General features: G+C 34.0%; 5 protein-coding genes across 6 annotated transcripts; 2 read left to right on the plus strand and 3 right to left on the minus strand.

The window, feature by feature from the left end:
• Window positions 1-548: 548 nt before the first annotated feature.
• Window positions 549-4,182, minus strand: LOC122599595 (heterogeneous nuclear ribonucleoprotein 1-like). The gene is made up of 6 exons (XM_043772126.1): window positions 3,975-4,182; window positions 3,843-3,883; window positions 3,585-3,748; window positions 1,945-2,044; window positions 1,639-1,808; window positions 549-1,339 (listed from the first exon to the last, which is right to left on the minus strand). The coding sequence occupies exons 1-6, from the start codon at window positions 4,016-4,018 to the stop codon at window positions 749-751; spliced, it is 1,110 nt and encodes a 369-aa protein (XP_043628061.1). The 5' UTR covers window positions 4,019-4,182; the 3' UTR covers window positions 549-748.
• Window positions 4,183-6,327: 2,145 nt separating this feature from the next.
• Window positions 6,328-13,329, plus strand: LOC122600376 (GBF-interacting protein 1-like). 2 transcript variants are annotated; one of them, XM_043773084.1, is made up of 11 exons: window positions 6,328-6,559; window positions 7,598-7,641; window positions 7,864-7,966; window positions 8,097-8,229; window positions 8,350-8,624; window positions 8,723-8,878; window positions 9,854-10,211; window positions 10,287-10,575; window positions 11,123-11,275; window positions 11,382-11,861; window positions 12,499-13,329. In XM_043773084.1, exons 1-11 carry the CDS (start codon window positions 6,391-6,393, stop codon window positions 12,778-12,780), a joined length of 2,442 nt encoding a protein of 813 aa, XP_043629019.1. In that variant the 5' UTR covers window positions 6,328-6,390; the 3' UTR covers window positions 12,781-13,329. The 2 variants fall into 2 exon arrangements, with proteins under 2 accessions (XP_043629019.1, XP_043629020.1); XM_043773085.1 differs by having other exon boundaries at window positions 10,287-10,542.
• Window positions 13,330-22,162: 8,833 nt separating this feature from the next.
• Window positions 22,163-24,398, plus strand: LOC122600727 (U-box domain-containing protein 6-like). Its single transcript, XM_043773480.1, has 2 exons — window positions 22,163-22,501; window positions 23,419-24,398. Exons 1-2 carry the CDS (start codon window positions 22,182-22,184, stop codon window positions 24,203-24,205), a joined length of 1,107 nt encoding a protein of 368 aa, XP_043629415.1. The 5' UTR covers window positions 22,163-22,181; the 3' UTR covers window positions 24,206-24,398.
• Window positions 24,399-25,277: 879 nt separating this feature from the next.
• Window positions 25,278-25,880, minus strand: LOC122601533. Its single transcript, XM_043774288.1, has one exon. The coding sequence runs from the start codon at window positions 25,878-25,880 to the stop codon at window positions 25,278-25,280; it is 603 nt and encodes a 200-aa protein (XP_043630223.1).
• A 41-nt stretch (window positions 25,881-25,921) lies between these two features.
• On the minus strand, window positions 25,922-26,545 carry LOC122601534. The gene has a single exon (XM_043774289.1). The coding sequence runs from the start codon at window positions 26,543-26,545 to the stop codon at window positions 25,922-25,924; it is 624 nt and encodes a 207-aa protein (XP_043630224.1).
• Between the last annotated feature and the right edge of the window lie 1,435 nt (window positions 26,546-27,980).

Below are 27,980 nucleotides of genomic sequence, written 5' to 3' on the forward strand. Positions count from 1 at the left end.
CAATTTAGAGATGTGCTTCTTTTAGCATTTCCTGCCTATCAAGCTCGCTCTCATAGACATTGATACTCGTTCAAACTATAATTGACTATGGATAATATATCTTTACCAAAAGCGTTACATAAATACCTGGTATTCACAAGGGATGAGATAACAATGAACAACTCGTTTCAGTTAAATTTTCTTAGATAACATTTTGGATCCTTGATCGACATAAAACGTTAACAATAAAATGAGAAAATACTCCTTGAACATGTAGCTATAATTGTAATTCACTCAGTTATACCTTTTTTTTTAACGGCAAAATAATCTTACTCCTATTCCTAAATTACACGCATGCTAGGGATGGAACCCACTACTCTCAAAAAAAACCCCAATAATCCACACCCTAAATTCACTCAATTATACCCATATCAACTGTCTGCTTCAATACAAGTATAGTTAAGAATACATTAACGCGGTAATGTTCAAATTATCAACCTCTAGCAGCATAGCCGAAAGGAGCACATTAAACCATACAAGAATCAGGAGAAATGACAAAAGTCAGGAAGGAAAAAAAAAATCAATGATGGGAACGAATTAACAAACATCTAGCGTAAATATGACAATCTAATACAGGAAAGTACAAATCCACAAGGCCATTGATAACTCATTCTATTTCATCAAGGCTAAAACAACAGCATCTGGACATTTTCTTAGTATCCATTGAACTCAACTGCCCGCGACTACTAAGATGTTAAGAGAGGGCAGCCTACCTACCATAAGGGTGATAACGACCACCGCCAGGAGGGGCGCCACCGCCGCCACCAGGGCCATAACCTGCTCTACTTCCATACGGTCCTCCTGCCCCACCATAACCAGCACCAGATTCATAACCACCACCTCCACCTCCTCCTGGTCCGCCATATCCTGCATAACCGCCTCCACCTCCTCCTCCACGACCATATCCACCAAGACCACTACCTCCATAAGCTCCACCGTACCCTGCACCACCATATGAGCTATATCGACTAGAGTAGCCACCTAGTGGAGGCTCGCCACCCCTGTAAGCACCACCATAGTCACCTCCATAATCAGCATAACGACTGCTGAACTCACTGCCACTTGGGCCATATCCACTATAAGAATCACCACCATATCTGCTCGAAAGTCCTCCAAGTGATCTGTAGGGAGGGCCATAGCCGCCGCCACCGCCACCACCACCACCACCCGCTCCATATCCACCATAGGAATCACCATATCCAGCATAACTATCATTATACCCACGCCCCCTAGGTTCACCACCATATGACATAGCTCCTGAATTTGAGGATTTCTTTGGTTCTGCCTTCTTGATCTCGACCTACATAAATTAAGCATGTTAACCTATCTTTCTCTAATCTGAAAGATATTTATACCAAGAAAATAAGGTATTTTGGCCTATTTACTTTTAGGTAATTGAATAGGCTGGTATGTTTATCTTTATAAATTTTGACAGCAATTGTCCCAATTTAACCTGGCCCATTTTGAATAGCACCAAAAAATTAGTTGCTTTGACCCTTTATACAACCCGCCATATTACCATCTCTAAGGAAACGAAAAAAGATGCTAACCGAAAATAAAAATATCTAACAACATAAGACAGTCGAGAAGATAACTCACCTTTGTACCATTCATATCAATCATATTTCCATTGACAAGGATAGTGTCAACGACTTGTTCACTATCGAATACAACAAATCCAAATCCTCGAGAACGCTTTGAGGCATGATCTCGGATAATCTCATGCTCCACCACTTTTCCATACTTTGAGAAGAAACCTTTGAGCTCCTCTGTACATACACAAAGAAATAGATAATATAGACAAACAGTGAAATTCATTATGTAATGTCAGTTGCAGATATATGAACTACAATATTGGGTATCATACAACCAAAGTTTTAACTATTCGAGCTTTCTGATGCTAACCTTCAGTAACTGCCGTCGGAATCCCACCAACAAATACCTTTTTGGTTTTGAAATCCTTGGACTCGCCAGAGCCTTTTGGAATGGTCCGTTTGATCTCAACCTGCCCAGCATTAACTCTATGATGGTCAGTGGCGAACAATAAAATTATTAGCATACAAAATAAGAACTAAAAACAACACATCAAGTAGATAAAGCAGCACCATGCAATAAGTTACACGGAGTTAGAAGGGCAGGTGACTTAAATAATCTAAGAGGAAATAAAGAAAACGGTCAAGTAGTATGAGTTCCAATTTTATTTATCATACAAAATTTTGGTAGATAGTGTAGAGATACAAGAATAAAAGGTTTTTGACACCATATTCCTTTGAGAAAATGAGCTCAGATTCTACAAATATAATAATTCCGTTGTTACAAAGATATGCCCAAACTCCAAACCATTTCTAACAGGCCAAAATTACAGCATGACAAGGATACCAGACTATCAGCCTACAAGAAAACCTGAATATCTACATGAGAGCCATTGCATATTTGGCATAAGCCATTAAATATTTAACGTTGTCATGTTAAACGGTTGACTTCACTAATATTCTGGAAACTAAACAAAAGATCAGACAAGCATAAGTTTATACATAATACAGAAGGTCAGAAGCTAAAACGGTTTTCAGAGTAACCTTAATCATAGTTGCTGGAGACACACATCAAGCCACGTGGTCAATGTGTGAGTCGATATATCGAGAGATTAACATTAGTTGATTATCAAATAGATGTTTGGTTAGACAAAGTCGTGTGTACTAAACATTAAAGACTGGGCATTAACAGCACCAGGATTTATTATGTTCTCTTTACATACATATTGAAAATAAAATTACATCGAAGTATTCATCCATTCAACCTTTTAATACAGCTTAAATTAGTGGATCCTAGACAACCAAAACAATGAAGCTCAAAAATACTACATTGAAAAGATCATTATTCATTTATTCAGGGTTCCATTATGTCACCTCAAATACAAGTCACTATGTCAGTAAAGCCGCCTATACTGACCCAAACGCCTAAAAGGTGGGTTAGCTAGTGCCAAAATTATAATGTTGTGAGCCAAATTGGATAGTATCGTTACTCTGGCAGGTTATAAGGGCCTGGAGAAAAACAATTACTAGTTTGAAAGCAGTCATGATGGGAAAACAAAAATGATAACAGCCGATAGTTACGAAAATAACTAAAAATGATTCTTTGTTTACATAAAATATGATATTACTTCAAGGCATATAACAACGATGTCTTTCAACTTAAACCTAGATGCATTTTCAAATTTCAATACGACCCATTCTGACCCAGGCTCGTATTGATCAAAATCCATTTTGACGCTTTACTCACTCTGACCCCACCAGCCTATTTTGCCACCTCCATTGGTGAAAGACAAAACATAACAAAAAATGTTAGTAATCCCTGATAGGTGGCATTAACAAGGTTACATAGAAAATTTTTCAACTATAGTCTCGAAGTCTCAAATAACAAACGTTCAGTTTACCGATAAACACCACCACGTTTGATATTTCTAGCACTAATCAAAATTCACAACCAATACAAACCAACAAGACAACAAACAACAACAAAAAACCATTTAAAAAAAATGAACTCACTTGTTTCCCATTGATGACATGAGTCTCAGCAATAACAGTATCAACAACAACAGGATCAGCAAAAGTAATAAACCCGAACCCCCTAGGCCGACCCGTTTGTCGATCTTTCATAATAACCGAATCAGTAAGCTCTCCATACTTGCCAAAGTACTTAACAAACTCATCTATACATACAAATACACATCAAATCAAATCAAGAAACACAAAAATGACATTTCAACAAATAACTAAAAAAGAAAAGGATTATGTAAAACTAACCTATAGTAGTATCTTTAGCTAACCCACCAATGAATATCTTTCTGTAACAGTAAAATTAACAAAAGTTTAAATCTTTACCATGAAATGTATGCAAAAAAAAGGAAAGAAAGATAAAAAGTTGGAAAAAGTTACCCAGGGCTAGCACCATCTCCAAAATCAGGGCGTTTTGAACCCATTAATTCAAAGAATTTAGTGGGTTTTGTGTTTCTTTGAGCTGGGGTTTAGAAGGAAAAGAAATGGGAGCTGTGAAAAGAAAGAAAGAGCTGTGAACTTGGCTAGGGTTAGGGCTTTACGAGATTTGGATTTGGGGGTTCAGAATTACTTTTAACATATTGGTCAGTGGTCACTGCTCACTAGAAGGTTGTATTGTCTTGTGGTATACAAAGTCTTGAATTTAATTGTTTTTTACTTTCTTAAAAAGAACTACTGTTTTCTACTTTCTTGATTTAATTTACCTAGAGGGGTAACTGCACAATGCGATAGCCGAGCGGCGACAATGAGTTATATGTGTGAAGATGTTTGGTATTATGTAAAGGTGTTTTAGGGTTTAAGATACAATCTTAAAAGTTTAGGAGTAAAAAAGGTAATTCAAAAGCTGAATTGTTTAAAAGAAAAAAAAAGATTTTTCTCTTTGTTAGATAGTATAGATATTTAATATATAATATTGTTTGTAGTACATTAAAAACTTTTTCCATTATTGTGACCTCCAATCGTAAAAGAATGATTTACATTATTCGACAAGTTGTTTATTCATGTTTCATATTTTAAATTTCTTGGTTAAATTTTTTTTTTACAAAAAAATCACATTGTTGTGGTTTTTGTTTGGATCGCAGAGCTTTTAGAAAGTTTTGATTCAAGGCAATGATTTTTGTTGGTTTGTTTTCGTGATAACAATTGTTGTTAATGACCATGAGTTTTTTTCTTGGTATTAGTATATTGGCAAAAATAAATTTTGGTAAATGCCTCTTATTAAGATTGGGTGATCTCAGGGATTCATATCAGGTTATGATGTTGTTGTTTGTATTGACGTTTACGGTTCGAATCAATAGTTAAAAGTCGTCTTTTAAATCTTCTTTTTTCTTCTGCTTGTAATTGAGAACTTCATCTTTAAGGATTAAACTCTTAGTTGCCCATGGATACCATTCTTCGTCTCACCGTTCATCAAATACGGGCGAGTGATCATAGATAAAGTTGTCATCAATAGGCATATTCATCGAGATATTTAGCTCCGATACCAAATGATGCAGACAAAACTAAATGACAAGCAATCGAAACCGTTGATTCAAAAGAATACATGAATAATTCTTCTAATTTTCATTGATTCAAAAGGAGAACCGATAATCAGACGATTTCACACACTAGACATACATTTATGTATAAGAAAAAATGATTTTCATATACTTTTATAACATTGATTTACAAGAACGTCTACATCTTATTTTATAAACTTTGAGAATATCTCTTCAACTTCCTTTAAACAATAACTTACTTAGTAATGATTTGGAAACCTTAAAAACTCATGAAACTTACTAAAAACTCAAAAATCACTCAAAGGATTATTCAACTCACTAGAAACTCAAAAGTTGGAAATCATAAAAATTTTAAAATTAAATATTCAAAATAAATAAAATAAAACTTGGATGATTATGTATCAATTTATAAAGGTCTAACTATTCATTGGTGGTAATCCTCTATAAATAGCAAGAAATATAGTTTAAGGTAGCTATATCTCCATACCAATTTAGTAACAATGTAAATATTTATATCTAAAGGTATATTAAGAATTTCAAATTACAAATATACGACTAACATTCTAAATTTAGTCATTTGAAATAAGTTTATTTACTATATTGAAGTATATATAGAAAGTCCTCATTTTGTAACAAATAAAACACACAATTCTCATTGCACATTACTTTGAAAGCCACTTACACTTAAAACAATTTGTGATTCTCAATTATATGATATTTTCAACATAACACTAAACACGAAATGAATGTAAGCTAATTTGTATTGAGATTGAATGAATTTTTGTCAGAAATAGATTGATATGATTGATACGCTCAATATTTACAAAATCCACCAACCCGTTACCAACACATCCCGAAATCGAATTTCCATACGTAAGAAAATAAAAAGTACTCTAATGTAACAACCAATATCAAAAGGACCAAAACATAACTAGTTCCAAACCAATTACTCGTAAAAAAAAAATTGAAAGAAGAAAACACATGGAAAAAGCCCTACACTCAAAACATACTTCTTTTGCTCTTCTTCCCCCTTCTCTCTCTTCTCTAAAAAAAACACAAAAAAATAAAATAAATAAATAGATCAAAAACACATTCAATTCAATTCAAAAACCCTCAAAAAAACCAAAGTCGTCTTCTTTTTCGTTCCCCTCCTCATTCCCATTTCTTACATAATCACATTTATTACTCCATATATATGTATGTAACATATATATATCTATAAATTTATAATATCTCTATATATAGATTGAATAAAAATCAAAACTTTTTTGTGGGTTTGAAATAAAAATTAAAGAAGGATGAATAATAGTAGTGGGGTTAGGGTTTCAATTCCAAATAATGTAAAAAAGACGATCCAAAACATTAAAGAGATCACAGGTAATAATCATACTGATGATGATATTTATGCAATGCTTAAAGAATGTTTCATGGATCCAAACGACACCGTTCAGAAGCTCCTTTTGCAAGGTCTCACCCATTCCCCCCTTTTTCTTTCAAGATCCATTTTTTCCATATATATATATGTATATATATTATATATTGTGATTTTATATATTTTTCTACATGGGTTTTTGATTTTATGTAATAAAGTTTGAATCTTTATATGTTATTGCAAGTAATAGTGTGTACTTATATGGTTTCCTGAAGCTTGTTAATAGTTTACATGTTGTGATTAATTATTGTTATTATTATTTTTTATAAAATTATTGCTGGAGTGATTTTTTGGGGTTGGATATTGTTTGTGAAGTGAAAGGTGACTGTTTGGTGTTGAAAAGATGCTGCATTTAGTTCAAGTTTTAAAAAAGTTTATATCTTTTTGATGTTTGTCGAATGAATTAAACTTTTAGTGATGTATCGGCTTGTATTTTGGCATCAAGGTTGAAACTTTATAAGCTAGTAAATGGGTATGCTTGGCAAAAGTGTGGTTGGAGCAGATAGCTGGAGCTAGTAGCTAGGGCCTTTTCAAAAAAAATTACTCTTGGAATATAGCAGCTTTTAAGAGTTTTTAGTGACTGTTTTTTTTTCTTCTATGCATCCAAACCTCCAATTAACACATCTTGTAGGAAACCAAAAGCTTGAATCTTCAAAAAGCCATTACAAAGACTCTAAGATGGTTATTTGCAAACACATCCGAGCTTGATTCAGTTTGCAGTGAGTTGTATATTATAATGGACAGTATTTGTGACTGTAATGTTTAGTTATAGTAGTGTCTGCAGTGATAGACTTACGTTATTTATGCTAGAACGTTATTGTGCTATTTTAATATTTCTTTCGGAAAGGTGGAACTTTCGTGAGTAGTTTCCTGAATTTTTGCAGTGTGACTGCTAACCGCTTTAAGTTTTACTTTGGTTTTGAAAGGTGAATGCTTTATAAACTCGATTTATACTTAAAGGGAGGCATGGTTGCAGGCCCTAATCTTTTCCATTCAATTTGAACATGTGTATGTGTATGTAATGCATCAAAATTCAAGCACACTAAAAATCTTTGCACTTTTTTACTGCACAGATCCATTTCATGAAGTAAAGAGGAAACGTGACCGCAAGAAGGAGGTAAGATCACCGTGTTTATCTGTGTCCAAAATACCTTCTCACACTTTAGTAACCATAAGAGTGTAAAAGAGACATGAAGTCCTAAATAAGCGATGAAATTAGTTATTTGTTGTTTTCGAGGCCCTTACTGGTTATTTCCCTGGGAAATGGTTTACATGAGGGTACCTAGAAATTGTTATCTGTTGTTTATTCAAGCTGACTTATCATATTATTTGTGTGCAGACCGCTGTTAAAGAAGCTACAGAGCCTAGATGGAAACCTGGGATGCAAGGGAGGGGGAATAGGGGTGGCCGGGGGAATCACTCATCTCGCCACATCTCTCATGGTAATTTACAAACTGAAATTCATCAAATATGTGTAGCTGATTTACCATTTGAACAAGTTGAAGTTTTGAAGTAATATAGTCATTCTAATGTATAATTATTAAATAATAATCCATGATCTTTTTGTTTTAGAAAAAGTAGATGCAGGAAGTAGCAAGACTTCGCTTTCTGCAAAGGGAAATGAAACTAATAAAGGTGCAGATAATGGTGCAATCTTGCCAACACCCAAGGATAAGAAAAATATACAGACATCCATGGTTGCGAGGTGTTGCATTTCTCTGGATTCTACTCTTCAATCATTTAAAGTGTAACCATTTAGTTGAAACACATACAAAGTACACAGGTCAAGTCCTCACATATTACGTTTTCCACCCTATCTTTGCAGTTCTTCCATTGTTGTCTCTGATAAGCCAGTTGACATAGTTGCTGAAAAATCCAGTACTGTGCCTCCCGAGACGAATAAAATCTCAGCTACTAGAAATATTTCAGCTCCCAAGACATCAGCACCGGTGCCAAGGGTTGATTTATCTGCTTCAGATCCTATTCTTATATCGTCACAGGATTCACGACTCCCTATTGGTACAATTAGGCGTGAAATTGGAAGTCAACAGACTCCTGTTGACCAATCAAAGGAGACTCTTACCGAGACCAAATCTTCCTGTGAGTACCTTTTCATACTCGTGGTGAATAAAGTTAATTGCTCGTAAATTTTAGATAGCAATTAGTGAAATCATTTCTGAAAATGCTTACCATGACAGCTGGTCTTGAGGTTGGAAGTCCCTTAATGCAAGGAAAGACACACAGTGAGCATCAGGGAGACGGGAATACTTTGCTTTCAGATTCTTCACGGCTGATTGCTAGGCCACCATCTAATTATAATACCAGGCCACAACAAGCTATTGGGCCTCAAAAAGGTAAAAGTTATATAATTTTAATTTTTACATAATAGTTTGCTTATCTGTTTATTATGAAAATGGTCAATTGAGCGTTCAAATTAGATACATGCTACTCCCCATTAATTTCTCATCGATTTCTTACTTCTGAGTTTATCATATTGCTTATTGGGGGTTGGGGGTTGGGGTTGTTAAATGAAAATGCTGATGGGTTTTAAGAGGTTATCAATTTTACGTGGAATCGTGGATGTATTTTGTTACATCAATAGTACCTGTACATTGCATGACCTTCTGCAGCATTTGGTTTTCTGAAATGTATCCAAACTGAATATAGAGGTTACTTAGTTTGGTTCGTCTATTCTTTAGTTTGCATGATGCATTTTCTAATTTTTACTCACCTGAGAGAAGACCCCAAATTTTGATTGAATCTTTATCAATCTTTAATCTTATTATCAAATAATAGTAAGTAAACAACTGCTCAGTGCCGCCTTCCGCGGGTTTTGAGCCCCAATACCTCGATAGTGTATGGGGGAGGTTAAGATGTAGGCAGACCTTACCTCTACCTAAGTAGAGAGGCTGCTTCCAGTTTCTACCTAAATGGTAGAAAAGTCCCTCCAACCTTTGCATGGGATGAGGATCGAACCCATGACCTCTGTCTCCAGAGGCAAGGGTGTTTACCACTGATCCAACCATGCTGCTTTATATGCAAATAATCACTTCACTAAAAGTCAACTTAGTATAGGTTGCTGTCAAGTTATTTGCAATGTCGTTTTTCTGATCTAGTAACCTTTATGGATTGCTATATATTTAAGTTTAATATATTGGAGCAAAGTTGGTCAACCTTATATGCAATTAACCCTTTATACACTGGCATTCAAGCAAGCCTTTAAAAGACCGTTGTACCAAAAAGTAACTTAAGGTGAAATTTTCTGATGTTTTGCTTTTCTTATTTCTATTAAAGACTTAAAGTATAGTGTCTTGTTTGCTTTTGTACAGTTGGTCCTGGTAAAGAATGGAAACCAAAACCAATAAGTTCTATTTCTACTCAAGAACTTGGGGTGCATGACTCTGCTGAGGAGCCAACAATTCCCATTGCCATTAGTGTTGAAGATTATCCTTCATTAAACAATGATACATCTAAAAATGAACCATGCATTCCAGATGGTCAGCATGTTATCATCCCAAATCATCTTCATGTTCCTGAAACTGAAAAACTTGGGTTTCGCTTTGGAAGTTTTGATGCTACTGTTGGTATTAGTTCAATATGCTTGACTGAACCTGTGAGTGACAAGAGTCCATTGCTTTCTGATGATTCTGAGGAGATCATTGAGCATATTGAGGAACAACCCACCGGGTTAGATATTTTTGCAGTTTTCTTACCTAAACAATATGCATGTTCTGCTTAAACTTATCTTCTCTTATTTCTCAGGAATCAAGATGTGTTGGTAATTACTGATGATGGAGATTATGCTGATCGTCCACCATCCTCTAATGTACCCGAAAACTTGTCAACAGAAGGTGACATGTCATCTAATGTTGCCCCTGAACACATTGAGTCCAAGCCAGACACTTCACTTCCAACAGCAGGCCATCAATTTCCACTGGTCCATCCCAACTTGAGTTTTGGCTTCATCCCGCCAATAATAGGCAGCCAGATGGCTCCTTTTGAAAGCAATGAGTCTCAAGTGCGTGATACTTCTCGTGTCTCAAGCTTTGTTGTAAGTATATATTACAAATAGTATAGCTATGTTAATTTTAGTATTGGTCTTTTTTGTTCTCGAGTAAAGTAGAACTTCCATCAGGCGGTTGAAAGTTTATCCAACAATCTTGATATGATATAAGATGTGGCAATAATGGGTGGGCTGGGTAACAGGTCTAAATAGTTCGGGCTGACTCGACCCGTAACACAATTTGTTCAAAGAATTGATTTTATTTGTTAAATAATCTGTGTGTCAAATATTTTCACGATGTTTATATGATTTCAATAGTCATCTGTTTTTTTTTTCTTCAATAAAACGATTCTGGAATTTTATGCATTTAAAACACATTTTGGATTACTTTTACCCATGCCACCATTTTTTTAGCAATATGATTTAAGTTGTACCATTAGAAATAAGACAAGAAGAGATAACCCAAATTGACAAGTAAATGGGTCGAAACTATTAACTGCCGCCTCTACATGAAGCGAATCATATTTATAAACATTTTGTCCATTATTCAGGCCATTTATGTGATTTAATTTATATATATTCTTTTTACATACAGGTTCAACAACCACTTGACCCAGCAGGCTATTATCCTCAATTTATTCGTTCTGGTGTTGACACTGATGGGCGTACATCACCTTTCCATCCATCTGTCAAGTACAATGGAAATGTTCCAGTTTTATCTTCGCAGGCTTCTCAATCTTCTCAAGAGGTTCACATTTAATGCTTAATGTTCCATTCAGAATTGAATATTTTTTTATGTATACAATTCTAGTTTGGCTCTAACGGGTAACGGGGTTCATAAATGTGCACCACAGGTTGGGAACTCTATTGCTGGTCCAACGACACTGGCCATGCAAGCAGGTGGGGTAATGCAGAGCTCTATAGCCGTTACTCAACAACCTTTACCTGTGTTCAGGCAACCAACTGGGTTACATTTACCACATTACCCTCCAAATTATATCCCTTATGGACCATATTTTTCTCCATTTTACATTCCTCCTCCAGCAATTCATCAGTTTTTGGGCAATGGTTCGTTTCCCCAACAACCTCAGGGTGGCAATATGTATCCAGCTCAACCAGTGGCAACTCAAAAATATCCACTTCCGCAATATAAGCCTGGAAATAATACTGTGAGCTCGGGTCATATCGGAGTCCCGGGAACCTATGGACCTTATGGCTTGAACCCATCCGTTTATAATCCTAACCCCGCCGCGTCAGCTGGTAATTCAGCATCTAATGAAGACCTTGGTGGGTCACAGTTCAAGGAAAGTAACGTTTATGTTACTGGACAGCAGGTTAGTTTCATGTACTTTACCTGATCGTTATGTTGTTTTTGCTTTCATTGTCTTTTGACCAAGAACTTGTATTTAGTTTATAGTGTAGCTTGCAAATAAAATAGAAATAAAGTAATAACAAATAAAATTGGTGTGTAGGTTGGCTGTTGGTTCTTTGCTGTTTAATTATTTTCTTCTTCTTTTACTTGAGAAATTCAGGGAGTACTGTATGGTGTAGGCTGAGCGTGGACCCAAACTCTAGCAGTCTTGTAGGTTTTATCATTCAGATTGCTCAGTGTTGCAAAATTATAGTTATAAATACTATAAAATATAAATATATTTTAGAGGTGCACTGCTGGAGCTCATGAACATTAAGTATGTAACCTTGTAATATTTTAATTATCCAGTCAAATATAGAGTTCAGTGGCTGAAAATATTTCTTTATATAACAGAGTAACACACACTGATATTGTGATAATCATTAAAAGAAGAATGTATATTGTTAGTAATAATGTGAATTATGTCTTCTAGAAGTGAAACCTCTGTTAAAAAATCTTTGTTAAATTTAGATCTCCGTTTGGTAGTCAGTCGATAGAATGTCAATGTCTATGTGTTTTTTGGCAGCTTGCTCACATATTTTATTTTATTTTGTTTGTAGACCGAAGGTTTAGGCTTATGGATTGCTGCCCCAGGTCGAGACATTCCTGGTTCTTTTTATAATCTTCCTCAAGGTGGTCAAGTTGCATATACACAAGCCACTCATGGACCTTTTGCTAGTATTTATCACCCTGCACAACCAGTGACCACTGGACCCATTCACCCACTTCTCCATCAGCCCCAGACCATGGCTGGCGGTGTTGACATGGTCGGACCCACATCTAGCCCATATCCACAGCAACAGCCTCAGCCCACCCAGATCAATTGGCCTAATAACTACTGAAGTAATGGGGAACTTTTTATAAAAACTAGCTATCATACCCGACCTGAATTTTTTTTTCTTTCCCGGGAAGTTACAGTAAGGGTTAGGGACATGGAAGGAAAATGATGACAAAGATAAAACAGTGGCTGGAATCGAGTGTAATATAGGAGGCAGGATTATTTGCCAGTGGTTATCTTTTCAGAGGATAAAAAAGATGAATTCCTCAAACCTGATAACGACCATTTTTAAGTTAGTTAAGCCCAATTTGTGCAGTCTTCTTCTCTTTGTTGGTGCTACTGGTATGATATTTAATTATACCCGTTTTTCCTCTTGAGAGTTGTAAGCCTTTTCGTATTGGAACCACCATGAGAGTTAACTATCTTAATTCTTGTCTTTTGACTTTTGTTTTTCTTTCGAAAGTTGAGATTCTTATAGGACTATGATTGGGGCTTTAGAGGGTTTTTCTTTATGTTGGTGTTACCTGTAAAGTGAATTTTGATAGTAAGAGAGGATGTACTTCAACTGTTGTAATTGGTATTTGGTATAAGAAAAAAAAGCAGCATTCACAAATCTTTTGGTAGGCGAACTTTTGGCATATAATAGTAGCTAAGCTGCAGCCAGCCATGGTTAATCTAACCCAGAGATGGTGCCTCATGTATTAATGTTCATGTTTAACATGCCGTAACTGATGTAAAATGTGTTAACGGTGGCCCATACTAGGCTATTCATGAGTCTGAATTCGTCTTGTACCAAAATATGAAACCGTGAAAATGTAATAACTGAATTGACCTCACCAAGTTCATTTTTAGCATGGATGCCTTTTTGGCCTATAAAAATTTTGTTGAAAAAAAATAGGAAAAATCTATAAAAGGTAAACTTTTTACACAAATTTTTTATTAAAGGTAACCTATTTTGTTTTCGTCTATTTAAAGGACCCTATTTTTAAAAATTTCCTAATAAAGGGTATCTCGTTAGTTTTTAACAAAAGACGTTTGTTAAATGTCACTTCACTGATGCCATTTTCAGTTTCTGAACATAGCTGATCAGAATTACCCATTTTGATGCCATGAAAGGTCGTACCCTATTGTATCGAGAAAGTTTGCAAATGCTCCTGCGGGTAATAAGAAGCTTAAAAAATGAAGCCCGTTTCTTTGAAATCCCAAGTGAATTGGTTTCGAGAGCATTCCGCCACTTTTTGGCGACTTTCACTCTATCCTATATGTACTCCAGTTTATTCGAAGTCTCCCAATGGAGTCATCGATTTCGGCAAACTCGGTGATATGGAAAACAATTGCAAGTTTGTGAATGTTTGTTTCAAGAATGACTTCGGCAAATAGCAATATTTGACTCAAGAACACAACGGCCGGAAACTGGTGATTTGCAGAACACGGCGGCCGGAAAACCGTTTTTCGCCGGAAAACTTCAAAATGACGATTACTCCATCGTTTCTTCAAATTAAAACACGAAACCACCACCAATCGTCTCGAAAAATGATCCCGTACAAATTCTGACAAAAAATATCGATTTCAACACTTGCCGGAAAATATGATATCTCGCCGGAAAAATCAAATCTCTGATAACTTCTTCGTTCCTTTGAGTTAAAATAGGAAATTTGTACCAAAACGTCCCAAATTCAATCAGCACAAACCCTGCCCAACTGGAAATTGAATGTACTGTAACTCTCAAATTCAATGCAAGAATCTCTGTGACTTTTACTGTTAGCAAACATGAGTGACATTAACTGTTGACATTGAAAAACATGACAAATTTTAAAATAAAAAACTCATGAAATTTTCGATCAGATCCTAGAAATAGCATCAGTGAAGTGACATTTAACAGACGTTGTTTGTTAAAAACTAACGAGATACCTTTTATTAGGAAATTTTTAGAAATAGGGTCCTTTAAATAGACGAAAACAAAATAGGTTACCTTTAATAAAAAATTTGTGTAAAAATGTTAATTTTTTATGGATTTTTCTCAAAAATATATATAGTCGTAACATTGTTCCAAGCTTCAATTAGAAAACGAAAGTGATACATAACCTAATTTTATTATACAGTCGTACTGTTGGCCACATCAAATTCAAGGTTTGCTAGTGTTCATTTTAGAAATGTCACAAATGACTAAATTATGTTTAGGCAGTATATGCAAGTCAATAAGATCCATGAAACCATAAAGAGGATTAAATTATTATTATTATTATTATTATTATTATTATTATTATTATTATTATTATTATTATTATTATTATTATTATTATTATTATTATTATTTTACACTTATATGCTTATTAGATAATGTGGATGTCTATATTAAATGAACATCTTAGAGCATGGCTGTGGTTTGGGGTGGTTCGCGGTGAAGAGGGTCACCTCACTGGTTGCGTGTTAAGTAGGGTTTAATCCTGACGCATATTACGGTGGGATGTAAGTGGGGTCAAGATTTGTTTTTTAGTTGTTTTCAACTGGTATACATGAGCGCGTCCGAAGTCATCGTGACAAGGATGATGAATACGAATGAAAGTGGTGTGTTTGTGACAAAACGAGAAAAATGCGGAGTATGATGTTAATATGGCATCATCTGGTTCTTTTAAACATATTTCTAACAATCTAAAATGTTTTAACCAAACTACTTAATTAGTCGTCCGTAGTTGTCCAATATTGATTATCAGATACAATGGGGTGGTTGTCTTTAACGTAATTATTTTCATAATATATGTTTATTAGGTAAGTTCCTTTTTACCTATATAAAGATAACATTACGAAAAGTAGGACAAAAAATCCAAACATATTGTCAAACTATTGATATCAAAGTTTATCCTTTTATCTCTAACTCTACTACATTAATCATTTGTTCTTGCCAAAAATTTGAAATTTTCAGCCACTCATTTTCATTTTCCTCAAATCTCAACCACTCATTTTTTTCGCTCTCCTTCATAAATCATTTTATTCTTTTAATTCATTCAAAATCTTTTATCTCAAAAACCGTACATCGATAAATTATAAAAGTTATATGGGTTTTCTTAAAATTTCATGTTTTTTCATCAGAGATGTCATTCGATATACTTTAAACGAATTTTTAAATCTGAAGGCGGAACCCATACGAGCATACGGCTAAGACATTGGGCTATTACTCTCTATGATCTATCATTTTCTATAACCTATCACACTCTATGACCTATCAACCCCACTATCTTACCACCGCAACACTTAGATACTTTTTCTCGTCCTTTATAAATTTTAAACACAAGACCTGTTATAAAAAGGTTTTTAACCTTACACTACAACTTGCACTAAGAAAAAGATATACTTTTCTAGAACTATAACACTACACAAGAATTATTTTCTTTTTGGATTATTGAAGCACTTGCTTCCGTCCCAAAATAACCATCTTAATTAGTTGAATACAAATTATATTATCGTCGTTTACTGCACAAACTCTTAAGAAATTAGTTGTCCAGCAAAATATGTCAAAAATAAAATGGTAAAGTTAATGTATTTTTCTTATAAAAGACCAATAGAGAAAGGTGAAAATATATTTAGGGGTAAAATGACGAAGAGAATGTTTATTATACTCGTAATAAAGTTGGCTTAAAAAGACCGATGCTATTAATAAATAGTTTTAAATCTCACATATGATATAGGAGCCTAGTAGGTATGTCCACATCATTATGAATTTATCTTCTTGTCATTTTGTCCATGTTTCTAGTAATGCAAACTTGCATTAGTGATAATTTAGTAGAGTATTAAGATTTAATATTAAGATATAGTAACATTATGAGAAAAAAAGGTATGGGTGGAAGGCCGGTTACGACCAACAAGGTCAACTGGGAAGACCAACATGAAAACATCCATTTTTTTCTTTGAAAAGACACAACACTATTAATTGTTATATGCTTATCTATATCTATGTCTGTATTTCTATATACAGTTTCCTTATTTTGAAAATCATTTTTTTTTATAAAAAGCATAAGAACTCTTAAATTATATATTTGTTCACATGTTTTTTTTGTTCATTCACATGTGAAATGATATAAAAATGTATGTTGTAGAAGAAACTTTTTGAAGAAACCTTCAAAGTAGCCTTTTATGAACTTGTGAAAGAATTTGTTCACATTTTTTGTTCACGTGTGACAAACGACTATATATAAGGTTTTGAAAAAAAAATTTCTTCTGCAACATATATTTTTATAACGTTTCACATGTGAATGAACAAAAAAAACATGTGATCCAATATGAAATTCAAGAGTTTTCACGGTTCTTATAAAAAAAATAATTCTCAAAATAAGGGTCCCCTTCATATCTATATCTATATATTATTTTATAAATCATTCATTCCCCCTAAAATTTTTTAAATCTTAATAAACTAAAATAATTCTTTTCTTTTATTCATTAATTTAAAATTTAAATATCTTTACTTAACATACCTATAATACTCTTAATGAAATTACTAGAACCTGCATCCCTTAACTCTTAAAATAACTACATTATCTCATTTTTATATTATTAATCACATCGCTACTCTCATTGTTGCCACCACCACCCGTCGCTGCCGCCCAACACTACTCCGTCGCATACTTGCATCGTACAGACATGTGAATAGTATGTTTAATGTTTGTTAAATACTCTAAATTGGTGGGCGTATGTATTTTTAATGGAGGATGATAGGTACCTTTAATGATTTGTTAATAGAATTGTCATTACACTTATGAGCAATCCATAAATAAGATGGTAAAACATAGGTCAATGATGATTAATTTAACTGGTCAGATGTATTCCTAGGTTTTATTTAAAGTTTTGAGTTTGATCCATAGAGATGACAAGTGTTGGGGTTTTTTCTTTGAATACTTATAACGACATATAGTCAATAGGGAGGCGATCTGTACACCACCTGTTTTTTACTGTACACCACCAAATGTGCTTTGGAGTATTGTACAGTACAATACTATATAGCATGTTTGGTGGTGTACGGTCAAAATCTGGTGGTGTACACATCACTTCCCATAGTCAATATCTTGTTGTTTAGGGTACGTGCAAGGCTTCACCATTATACAGTGAGGTTTCCTTAATGTCGTGTACCGACGGAATGTTCGGAAAAAAATAAAATGGTAAAACAAATTTCATTAAAATGGTTATTATGTTAAGCTATTAGAATGATTATATTATTATGTTAAATAATTCACGACCATTCTTATTTTTTGCATATCGTAACGGTTCTAGTGTGTGTTGCAGGGTAGCGCTAGTTCACATATAAGACGAAATGCTTAATAAAGTTAAAAGTTTGTATATCTATTCATACATGGTTATCATAGTGAAATATTACTCCAAAGAATTTACCGTGAAAAAAAAAACTAACCATATTGAAGTTTAAAGTGGTTGATTTATTGAAGTAAATCAAATATGTTTGTTTCTGTTTTAATAAACAAATCAACAACTATATTAATTTAATCTGTTCAGTTATTTTTCTCTATTCACTCACTTAATAGATAAATAAAGAAACAAGCCTTAGTTGGTTAGTCAATTAGCCTTTTACCATAAAAAAAAGTTATACTTTCACATTTGTTTCAACTTTTTAATAATTGTTGAGTTGTCGACAATAATCTAAGAAAAAAGATATCAGTATAAAATAAGATATTATAATCATATGCTTGGAATTGAAATTCTAAGTGAATCTGTTCAAAAGATCTTATTCATGATCCAAAAGTTTTTGTTGAACTACATCCTAAAATTGTGCGATACCAAGATCAAGATCAAAATTTAGCGTTCATGACTATGATAAAATTTGTAAGAAAATTGATTATTTCAAAATTTTGAATTATGAAGGAATAAACGATCTTGGCCGGTGGAAAATGATAATTCATTGTAGTGCTGAAGACAATTTTACCAATGACAATAGTTGAGAATAAGATTGGCATGATCCACGAATGAACTCGAGTGTGGTACTCCGAAATAAAGACATTGGACTAAATCTAACAACTAGATAGAAACTCATATGTACAAACAAAACAAAATCTAGAACAAAGATTTCAAACAAAGCTTCTAAAGATTCATTTAATGTGCATACAAATATTGTATTTTTTCATATTAAAAATTCACTCCTAATTTTATGATAAGTGTACAATTATTTAATGTTCATATTAAAACCCTAGATAAATTGTTAACATATATGGATTTAGATTAGATGTTTGAATTTAGTGGTCATTTGTATTTTGCCTTTTTTAGAAGGGGATTTACTTCTCTCTTTTTAACATTTAAAACAATGTCAATGATATAAAAAAAAAATTAAAAAAAAAAAAACTAACAAGATGCTAGATAGTACATGAGATATCAGAAGAGAAAATTAGAAATCAAAACTACACTATTAAATCCATTCAATTATGGGGCATTTCAAGAAGGGGATTTACTAAAAAAAAAAAAAGAATATAAATGGTATGAAATTATATGTAAGTAAAAATAATATATAAAAAGATAATTGTTTAAGAAAACTAATGACAATAGCCTAAATAAACTATTGCAACATGTTTTTTTTGTTATAAAAGATTATTTTATAAAAATTTAAAGTAAATGAAATAAGTTAAGTTAGAAATTTAAGGAAAAAATTAAACCTCCTAACAAAATAACATAAAAATCCTCCTAACAATCTAAGAAGATAACATGTGGTATCCATTAATTCTGTTTTCTAATCTTGCCCCATGATTTTTCCACATATCATAATCCAATAGTTAAGAGGATTTTTAGGCTATTTTATTAGAAGGATTAATCATTTTTCGAAATTTAAATTCAACTAGTGTTAGCTAAGTGATATTACTATTGTCACGTGCGTATATAAAAATTTGATATAATATCGTTTGATATAACACACATGATTATATCTCTCTATATATATGCATCATTATCTACAATCTTTATCTATTTTATTCATGACATTTATATATTTACAAGCATGGTACACACGTAATACGGTGACGATGACAATGACAGTGATGTGGCGGCATTAATGGATGGTGACGGTGATGGTTGCGGCAGATGCGTCAAGTGGTGTAGGTATTTGATATAAAAATATTTGATTTAAAAGAGTAGTGGATATCTTTTAAAAGATAATGGAATGTTTGTGTAAGTTAATTAATTAAAGATAAAATGATAATTTTGCATGTTTCCAAAAAAAGTAACTATTCCACATTGGGGTATAATTTTTATGTAGTAATAATGTAATATGGATAGTAAATCATCATGAACCAAGGTACAAAACACGGCATAGAAAAAGCAGGTTAAGACTAGCATGATGGTCAATGATTAACTTTGATCATATATTAATTCCACATCTTAGGGATGGGGACCGATTGGCTATAGAGATAGGAAGTGGGGCAAAAATATAAATATATATCGTATACGACTTTACAACTTTAAACATTCCAACTTTAATTAATCATCACATTTGAAATCATGTATCATCAGTTACATAAGAAAAAAATATAACCGGACAGGTTGAAAGAGATGGTCTTTTCTAAAGTCAAGTATATGGCACTGATGAAGAAATTGGCGATAAGATTAGCATGATCTATAAATGGAAAGCATAAAGCAGAGAAGATCTACACGAAAATGTGATGCATATTTCATTTAAGTAGTGATAAATATGTCTAACACAAAGATTAAAAAGAAGCTTAACGGATTGGATATGTGGTAAAAGTTTTTTTTTTCCATCCTTACCGTTCATCATTGTATATATAATGGATAAGATGATATTTATTCAATAATTTTATTATTTATATATATATATAGGGGTGGGTTATTTATAGTACAAACATTTAAAAAAGTACAAAAAGTACATGTCTATGTTAACTTACACATGCTTGTTCCTTCCATCTCCGACCACCACCACCATGATCATCTCCGACCACCATCATGATTCTCCGACGACGGCGACCATCTCCGGCGAGACTTACACATGTGTAACTACAACTTACACATGTAAGTTAACTTTCCGGCGAGAATCAGGTTCGTTTTCGGGTGGATACTAGTATCATAATTGTTAGACTCTTACGAGTCACAAGTCGACCCTTATGAGTCGAGTCGATCTATACCAAAAAACGAGACGACTCGTTGGGTGATTTTTTCTTCTCCTGACTCTTATGAGTCGCGCGGTGTGAATTTTGAACGAGTCAAGCTAGTCGCAAACTTATGTTTGTTGTTGTTTAATAATATATACTATATATCATATTTATAGTTACATTATTTTGTATGTTATAAATGTATTTTTTTGTATCCTTTTAGTACGAATTTATAGATAAACTGTAAGTTTATGACTAAAAAATATCGAATGTATAATAGTTTGGTAGTATATTAAGATAATCAACTTATATTTTATTTATAAATACGTCACACACACACACACATATATATAATTATACAATATTTTGTAGTATAGAAAAATGTCATGAGTCTTACAAGTCGAGTCACGAGTCAAAAACAAGTTTTTGAGTCGAGTCAAAGGTTACGAATCGATAACTATGCTAGTTATGTTGTATTTAATGAAGTCAATTTTTATTATTCATATAAAAGTATTAATTATTAGATTGAATTAATGAATATTAAATTTAAATTTTGACAATTTACGAAACACAAACTTGAAGGGCACTACAAGTAACATTGTATGTTATGTACATTTAATTAATACTAACACGGTACCCGGATGATGCGGCGGTGGTGTTGGCAACGACGGTGTGATGGTTGGACGACTGTTGGTGGTGGAACGATGTTGAGTTGTGTATATAATTGATGTAAAGAGTTAATGGACATATTTTAAATGATAAATGATTGATAGTATCATTTAATCATTAATGTTAAGGGATGGTGTATGTAAAAATATTTTAAGATGTAATAAATAAAAAGACAATTATTTTTATAATTTTTATAATATACTATAGATAGTTATACATAATAGAAAGTTCTTGGGTATGGTCTTCTGTCTTCCTATATCAATTCATTATTATTAGTAACTAAACTCCATCATCATAGTAGTTATCAAGAAGATTTTAACGATGTTTTCATTAACTTTTTTATTATAACAGACGATATATAAAATAAAAAAAAAAAAATGAAAAAAAAGAAAGAGAAAACGAGACGTTTATATATATATAATTACATACACAACGAGGAAGTAACTGATGAAGTCACTAAAATCATTACAATATAAGCTGCCCAACATAACATGGAACTTACCTATATAAACACGTTTAATTTTTATGAAAATGAATTCTACCTTTTGGCCAATAAAGAACCCAAAAAAAAGTAGGACATGCCACCATAGGTCAAGCAAATATTAATTGCATATGTATAATATATATAATAAAGTGCGTTTGTTTGTACGTGTATATATATATACATACAATTGACTCTCTCTCTCTCTATATATATATATATTCCATGCTGAATTTAATCCAACAGCAAAAAAATAAAATGGAGAAAGAAGAGGAAACAGAAAGATGTAATGAAAATGAAGAGTCACAAATAATAGACGAAATATCAAATAAGTTAATCAATGGTGACGTAATTACGAAAACTGAAGCCGCTAGAGATATGAGAAGTATGATTCGTAACCGGAATTCATGTTCCGGAAAAATTCGAGTCAAGTTCGCCGGCGCCGGAGTTATTCAGCCGCTTGTTCTCATGCTCTCTTCTCAATATCATGATGCTCGAGAAGCTTCGCTTCTCGCGCTTCTTAATCTCGCTTCTAGAAATGAAAGGTTAGTGTGTGTTTTTTGGTTGGAAGATAAAATTGTTTTTTTTTTTGTATGTTGGTGGCTATATAGTTAATAAGTTGGCCCGTCATCAAAAACCGAAGACATGTTTGAAACCTGACACAAGGGGCAAATACTAAAAAGAAAATTCGGATATTTGAGATTTCCTATACTCACTTCAGTATTCATCTCAATTGTTGAAGCTAAAAAGTGGTGATTTAAGGATCATTAGAGTCAAATGTACATAAGTTCATAGTGGGTGTTTGCATCTGCACTTTGAAGGTGATGATTTTAACTTGAAGAATAGGATTGCCACTTGATTAAGACTGAGGATAATAAGATGTCTTTACGTTTAGCTTAGTAAGCAGTTTGCATATGTCATATGATAACTATGACCTTAGATAACTAGAATTCTGGTTATATGCACATTAAAAGATTGTTTGCTTTGCATTTATGTTACCTCGTTGTAAATCTGTCAAGTTCGACCCACTTATGAATGGGTTGATTCAGGTTACGTTCTATCTTTAATACTTAAAAAAAGATCAGGTTGAAAGAAAACAAGTCAAATAAGTACAACAGGGTTTAAAAGCCCTGCAAAGTGCACAGTCAATGCGTAAACCTCCTAATCATTTTTATTCCTAGTATTAGATTATTGTTCAATCTAACTTTTTGAGTAACCATCTTTGACATAATAATCATCTATGATTATTAAATATTGATTAAATGTTTGGACCAAAGATGTTTGTGGGTCATCCAGACTCGCTCCAAATATTCACCACTTTTGACCCGTTACCCAACTCGTCCCTTTTGCCATCTCTAGTATCAAGTTTGTTTTTCTCAACTTGAGTAAAATATTGCTTTGACTTGGTGTTTTTTGGGATTATTGAAAGTTTTCAACAAAGTTTACCCTTGATTTGTTTCAGAAACAAGGAACAGATAGTAACTTGTGGTGCCATCCCTCCGCTTGTGAAGCTTCTTAAGTTCCAAGACACGAGCAACTTAAGAGAACTAGCCACCGCTGCAATTTTAACATTATCAGCCACACCAAACAACAAACCTGCAATAGCTAATTCAGAAGCAGTCTCACTTCTAATTCAGAGTCTCAGCTGTGGCACTATTCAAGGAAAAGTTGATGCAGTCACAGCCCTTTACAACCTCACCACTTCCAAAGAAGAACCAACCATAGTTCTCGACACCAGTGCTGCCCTGCCACTCATCAACCTTCTTCGAGAATCCAGAAAATACTCCAAGTTTGCTGATAAAATCGCTGCCTTGATTGAACTAATCTCCAAATCTGAAAAAGGAATACTCGCCATCACAGAAGCTGAAGATGGGATACTAACATTAGTAGAGACAATTGAAGATGGATCTCTAGTCAGCACAGAACACGCAGTTGGTACGTTGCTTGCATTGTGCATGAGCTCAAGAAGTAAATATAGGGAGCTCATTTTAAACGAGGGCGCGATTCCAGGTCTGTTACGGTTGACCGTGTATGGAACCTATAAAGCCCAGAACAAGGCTAAAATGTTGCTGAACTTACTTAGGAATTCTTCTTCAGAAAAGAGACCGTGCCCCTTTGTCTTGGAAGAGATTGTTAGAGATATTGCAGCACGAATTGATGGGTCAGGAAAAACAGTGAAAATTGTAAAGAAAATGTTGCAGGATATGGTTCAAAGAAGTATTGCTAAGGGTTCTTCTTGCAGACCTTAACAGTGAGGTGATTTTAACTAACCTTACAGGGATTTTGAAGTGGAAATTAATAGATATATTTGTAATAGGAATATGCTAGATGCAAATATGAAATATCCCAACCATTTTGACTCATCAGATTGAAGGATCCATCCTTTCAAGAAATGTATCTTCAATTTGGCTTTTCTATAAATGAAAGACTTCATTTTTATAAGAAAATAGAGACACATACACACACAGCGGAAATAGAAAAAAGCTCTTATAGATATACTTTTGTCTTATGAATTACATATATATATATATATCCAAAGTGCAAGTTTTTAATACATAAATACAATGCTTTTAAAGCATGCTTTAGATATATATATATATATATATATGTAATTATGTCTTTAAAATAGGATATATATGTAAATCTCTCATTTTTTTAAGACATTTTAGTTGAAGAAAAACTACCCGGTTGTACATATAATGAAATACATTTCCCAACTTTAAAATACTTTTAGGAAAAAAAAATTTTTTTTTTATCTGAAGTGTAATTTATAAAGAAGCCTAACTTAAATGTTGCACTTGATCGTGCAATATCTCCCAAAGCAAACGCACCCAAATCCTTGACTGCACTTGAAGTGCGTTGGCTTTTTGTTGGGCTTGGCATGCCGGGTGGGTGTTAAATCGCATCTTTAACAAAGAAAAGGTCTTCATTACCAACCTATTCATCTTTGTCAACATCCATTTATAGCTCGGAAGATACGGATTTAGATTCTATTTAGAGGGTTGGCAACCTACCTTTCCTCCTTTTTTTCACCACTCACTTTTAACCAATCACAGCATGCCACCTCAACCCCACCACTCACTCACCACTCATCCAAATTTCATTGGCATCCGACCACTCACTTCACCACTCATTTTATAATTTTCATTTTATTTAAACATCAAATTTCATTAACATTACATAAACATTAAACATCAAATTTCATTAACAAAATATTCAAATACATAAACATTACATAAATAATTCTTGGAATTAAAACAAATAAAAAAAACAACATACTAAAAATACTTAAAAGATATAACATAAATAATAGAAATATGACTACTCCTCATCATCGTTCGGCTGGAGGTGTGGTAAGTTTAGACCCGCTAGATGCTCTATCAGATCATACCGGGGACGGAAATGTGTCTCCTCGTCCTGTATCTCCGGTAAGGCGTCCCGATGACTACTTGGGCGGACAACTGGATCTCCTATATGAACTGGGCAAATCGCACGACCACTATCCTGAATAATCATGTTATGCAGAATCACACACGCATACACCAAGTTCCTAATTGTTCCTAGTGACCGTTGTCGAAAAGGTCGATCAATGATATGCCATTTTCCTTTGAGAACACCAAATACCCGTTCAATATCTTTGCGAGCCGCCTCTTGTGCCGTTTTGAACATTTTTTCTTTCTCGTCTGTCAGGTATTTGTACGCTTTAACAAACGTAGACCATGTAAGATATATGCCATCGACTAGATAGTAGCCACGTCTATAAGTACGCCCATTTACACTAAATGGAACATAAGGAGCAGTGCCCATACGCTCGGGGAGGAACAAGGAAGATTGTTGCAGCACATTGATGTCGTTTAGAGCACCCGAAGGACCAAAAAAGGCGTGCCATATCCATAAATCCTGAGACGTCGTTGCTTCCAACATAATAGTGGGTATTCATGATCACCCCTTTTGTATTGACCCCTCTACTCCATTGGACACATCTTCCAAACAAGATGTGTACAATCTAGACTACCGATCATTCCAGGCAAGTGATGCCTTTCTTCGTGTGCTTCAAACAAACGGTGGAGATCATGTGTTGTTGGTTTACGCAGATATTCGGTCTTGTAAGTGTCAACGATAGCGTCACAAAAAAATTGAAGACATTCACGTGATGTTCTCCCGGCCATCTCTAAATACTCGTCGTACTCATCAGGAGGATTACCGGTTGCAAGTTGCCGGATGGCAGATGTGCACTTCTGTATCGGTGTAAAACTCTTGGCCAACCGGGCGTCATACGAGTCCTGAAAATACGCGTATCTCGACTCAAGATCATGCACGATCTTTAGAAAAAGTCTTTTAGGCATACGATACCTATCTTCAAAAAAATCATCGTCGTATTTCGGTTCTTCACAAAAGTAATCGCGGTGCAACCTTTCTGAAGCAGTCCAACGGTTGCGGTTCACGACTTTACGTTTCGCCCGTGACCGCGTCGTGGAACTTTCGGCTTCTTCGGACTCAATGGCGTTTGCAAACACCTCTAAACTACTATCGTCGGACCATTTGAACGGTTCGTCAATGATTATGGTGGAACTAATATGTTTTTGCATTTTTTTTAGTGTGTGTATGTTTGAGTTGTAGTGTGTTTTTTGAAAGAGAAAGTGAATGTGGTGTGTGTGTTTTGTAGTTGTAGTGTGTGTATTGTGTTGTGAGTTGTATGTATATATAAGTAATAAAGTATTAAAAAAAAAATACAAAGCTAGCCGTTAACTAGCCGTTGCACGAGAAACAAGGAACGAAAATGGAGTGGTGAACCGCGTGGTGTGACCACTCGTTTTCACCCCGCCACGCGTGGTCAGGCGTTGGCGGCGGTGTTCCGTCGTGGTGCCGCAGTGACCACTCGCCTATAATGCTACCGTTGTCAACCCCCTTATATCGTGACAACAAGCAAAGGGTCGAGAGTCTTCAATTTCTAGTTTGCCTTTCACAGTTTCACTAAATTCCACACATCAATAAATCTAAAATGATGTCTTATTTCATCATGATACATATCAAATGCATGCTCAACAATTATTTTTGTATATTCCACCAAACGTCAGAATTGCAAAACAAACAATCTCTCTATTTCCCGGAACATTATTGATCTTTTGGTCCTTGTTTGAAGTTCAATACCCTTTATTATTGATCCAACATTCGACCAATAGAAGCTAGCGTTACATTTTTCACTACTTTACATGACCGTTTAAATCTTTTTTACCACTATAAATGAAGTGTGTTTATTTCTCAATCTTAGCTTTGTGAGCATGTGTACTGTACATGTAGAGTTGCAAAGCTGATCGTATAATATGGGCTAGCTGAAAGCTTGTTGGGTCAATGTTTCTAATGGGCTAAACTATTAGTTGGGCCAATGGTTATACATACACGGATACACCTCTACGGATCTACCCTCACAAGGGGTCTTAATATAATTTGTTAATATAATTTGTCTGGATATATACACACCAACGGCTGGCGGAAAGACATACAAAAAAGAGACAGAAGACAGCTTGAATATACATAGAAGATTGGACTGTTACTGCCACCGTGATGTAGCCGTTTTTTGTGTTCTTTCTTAGTCTCTCAATTCATCATCACTATGAGTTTCTGTTTTTGTTTAGTTTAGGATTCGTGTCACTTTTAGGTATTGAATCAAGTATTGTCTAAACTCTTTTATCATTAATCTTAATCTAATTGTTCAGTTGATTATTTAACATCTTCTATATCTCCTTTTATATCTATTTCTCATAATTTCTTCATAAATACACGTTGATACATCGATATTATTCTCACTTCATTACTGGGGACACTAATGTGATAAGATGTACACACTGGAATTTTTTTTTGTTTTTTTTTTGTAAAAGGTAACTTTCATTCACATATATAACCACCAAATTGTTGATATGTAACCGAAATTCCGAAAAGAAAGGTTACATCATTTTAAAATTATTCCAATCGGACCAACTTATATTATAGTTTTTCTTCTATGTCTGTACCAAAGAAAGGACA

This window comes from Erigeron canadensis, chromosome 5 (assembly GCF_010389155.1).
Source record: "Erigeron canadensis isolate Cc75 chromosome 5, C_canadensis_v1, whole genome shotgun sequence".
Classification (NCBI taxonomy): Eukaryota; Viridiplantae; Streptophyta; class Magnoliopsida; order Asterales; family Asteraceae; genus Erigeron; species Erigeron canadensis.

Excerpts from the sequence above, each read along its gene's own strand:
- LOC122599595 (XM_043772126.1), bottom strand. The coding sequence starts at position 4,018 with ATGGGTTCAAAACGCCCTGATTTTGGAGATGGTGCTAGCCCTGG. Across the intron at positions 3,749-3,842 it reads AGCTAAAGATACTACTATAG|ATGAGTTTGTTAAGTACTTT; the intron begins GTTAGTTTTACA and ends TTGTATGTATAG. Across the intron at positions 1,340-1,638 it reads TTGATATGAATGGTACAAAG|GTCGAGATCAAGAAGGCAGA; the intron begins GTGAGTTATCTT and ends TAATTTATGTAG.
- LOC122600376 (XM_043773084.1), top strand. The coding sequence starts at position 6,391 with ATGAATAATAGTAGTGGGGTTAGGGTTTCAATTCCAAATAATGTAAAA. Across the intron at positions 8,625-8,722 it reads TACCGAGACCAAATCTTCCT|CTGGTCTTGAGGTTGGAAGT; the intron begins GTGAGTACCTTT and ends TTACCATGACAG. Across the intron at positions 10,576-11,122 it reads CTCGTGTCTCAAGCTTTGTT|GTTCAACAACCACTTGACCC; the intron begins GTAAGTATATAT and ends TTTTACATACAG.
- LOC122600727 (XM_043773480.1), top strand. The coding sequence starts at position 22,182 with ATGCTGAATTTAATCCAACAGCAAAAAAATAAAATGGAGAAAGAAGAG. Across the intron at positions 22,502-23,418 it reads CTCGCTTCTAGAAATGAAAG|AAACAAGGAACAGATAGTAA; the intron begins GTTAGTGTGTGT and ends GATTTGTTTCAG.
- LOC122601533 (XM_043774288.1), bottom strand. The coding sequence starts at position 25,880 with ATGTTGGAAGCAACGACGTCTCAGGATTTATGGATATGGCACGCCTTT.
- LOC122601534 (XM_043774289.1), bottom strand. The coding sequence starts at position 26,545 with ATGCAAAAACATATTAGTTCCACCATAATCATTGACGAACCGTTCAAA.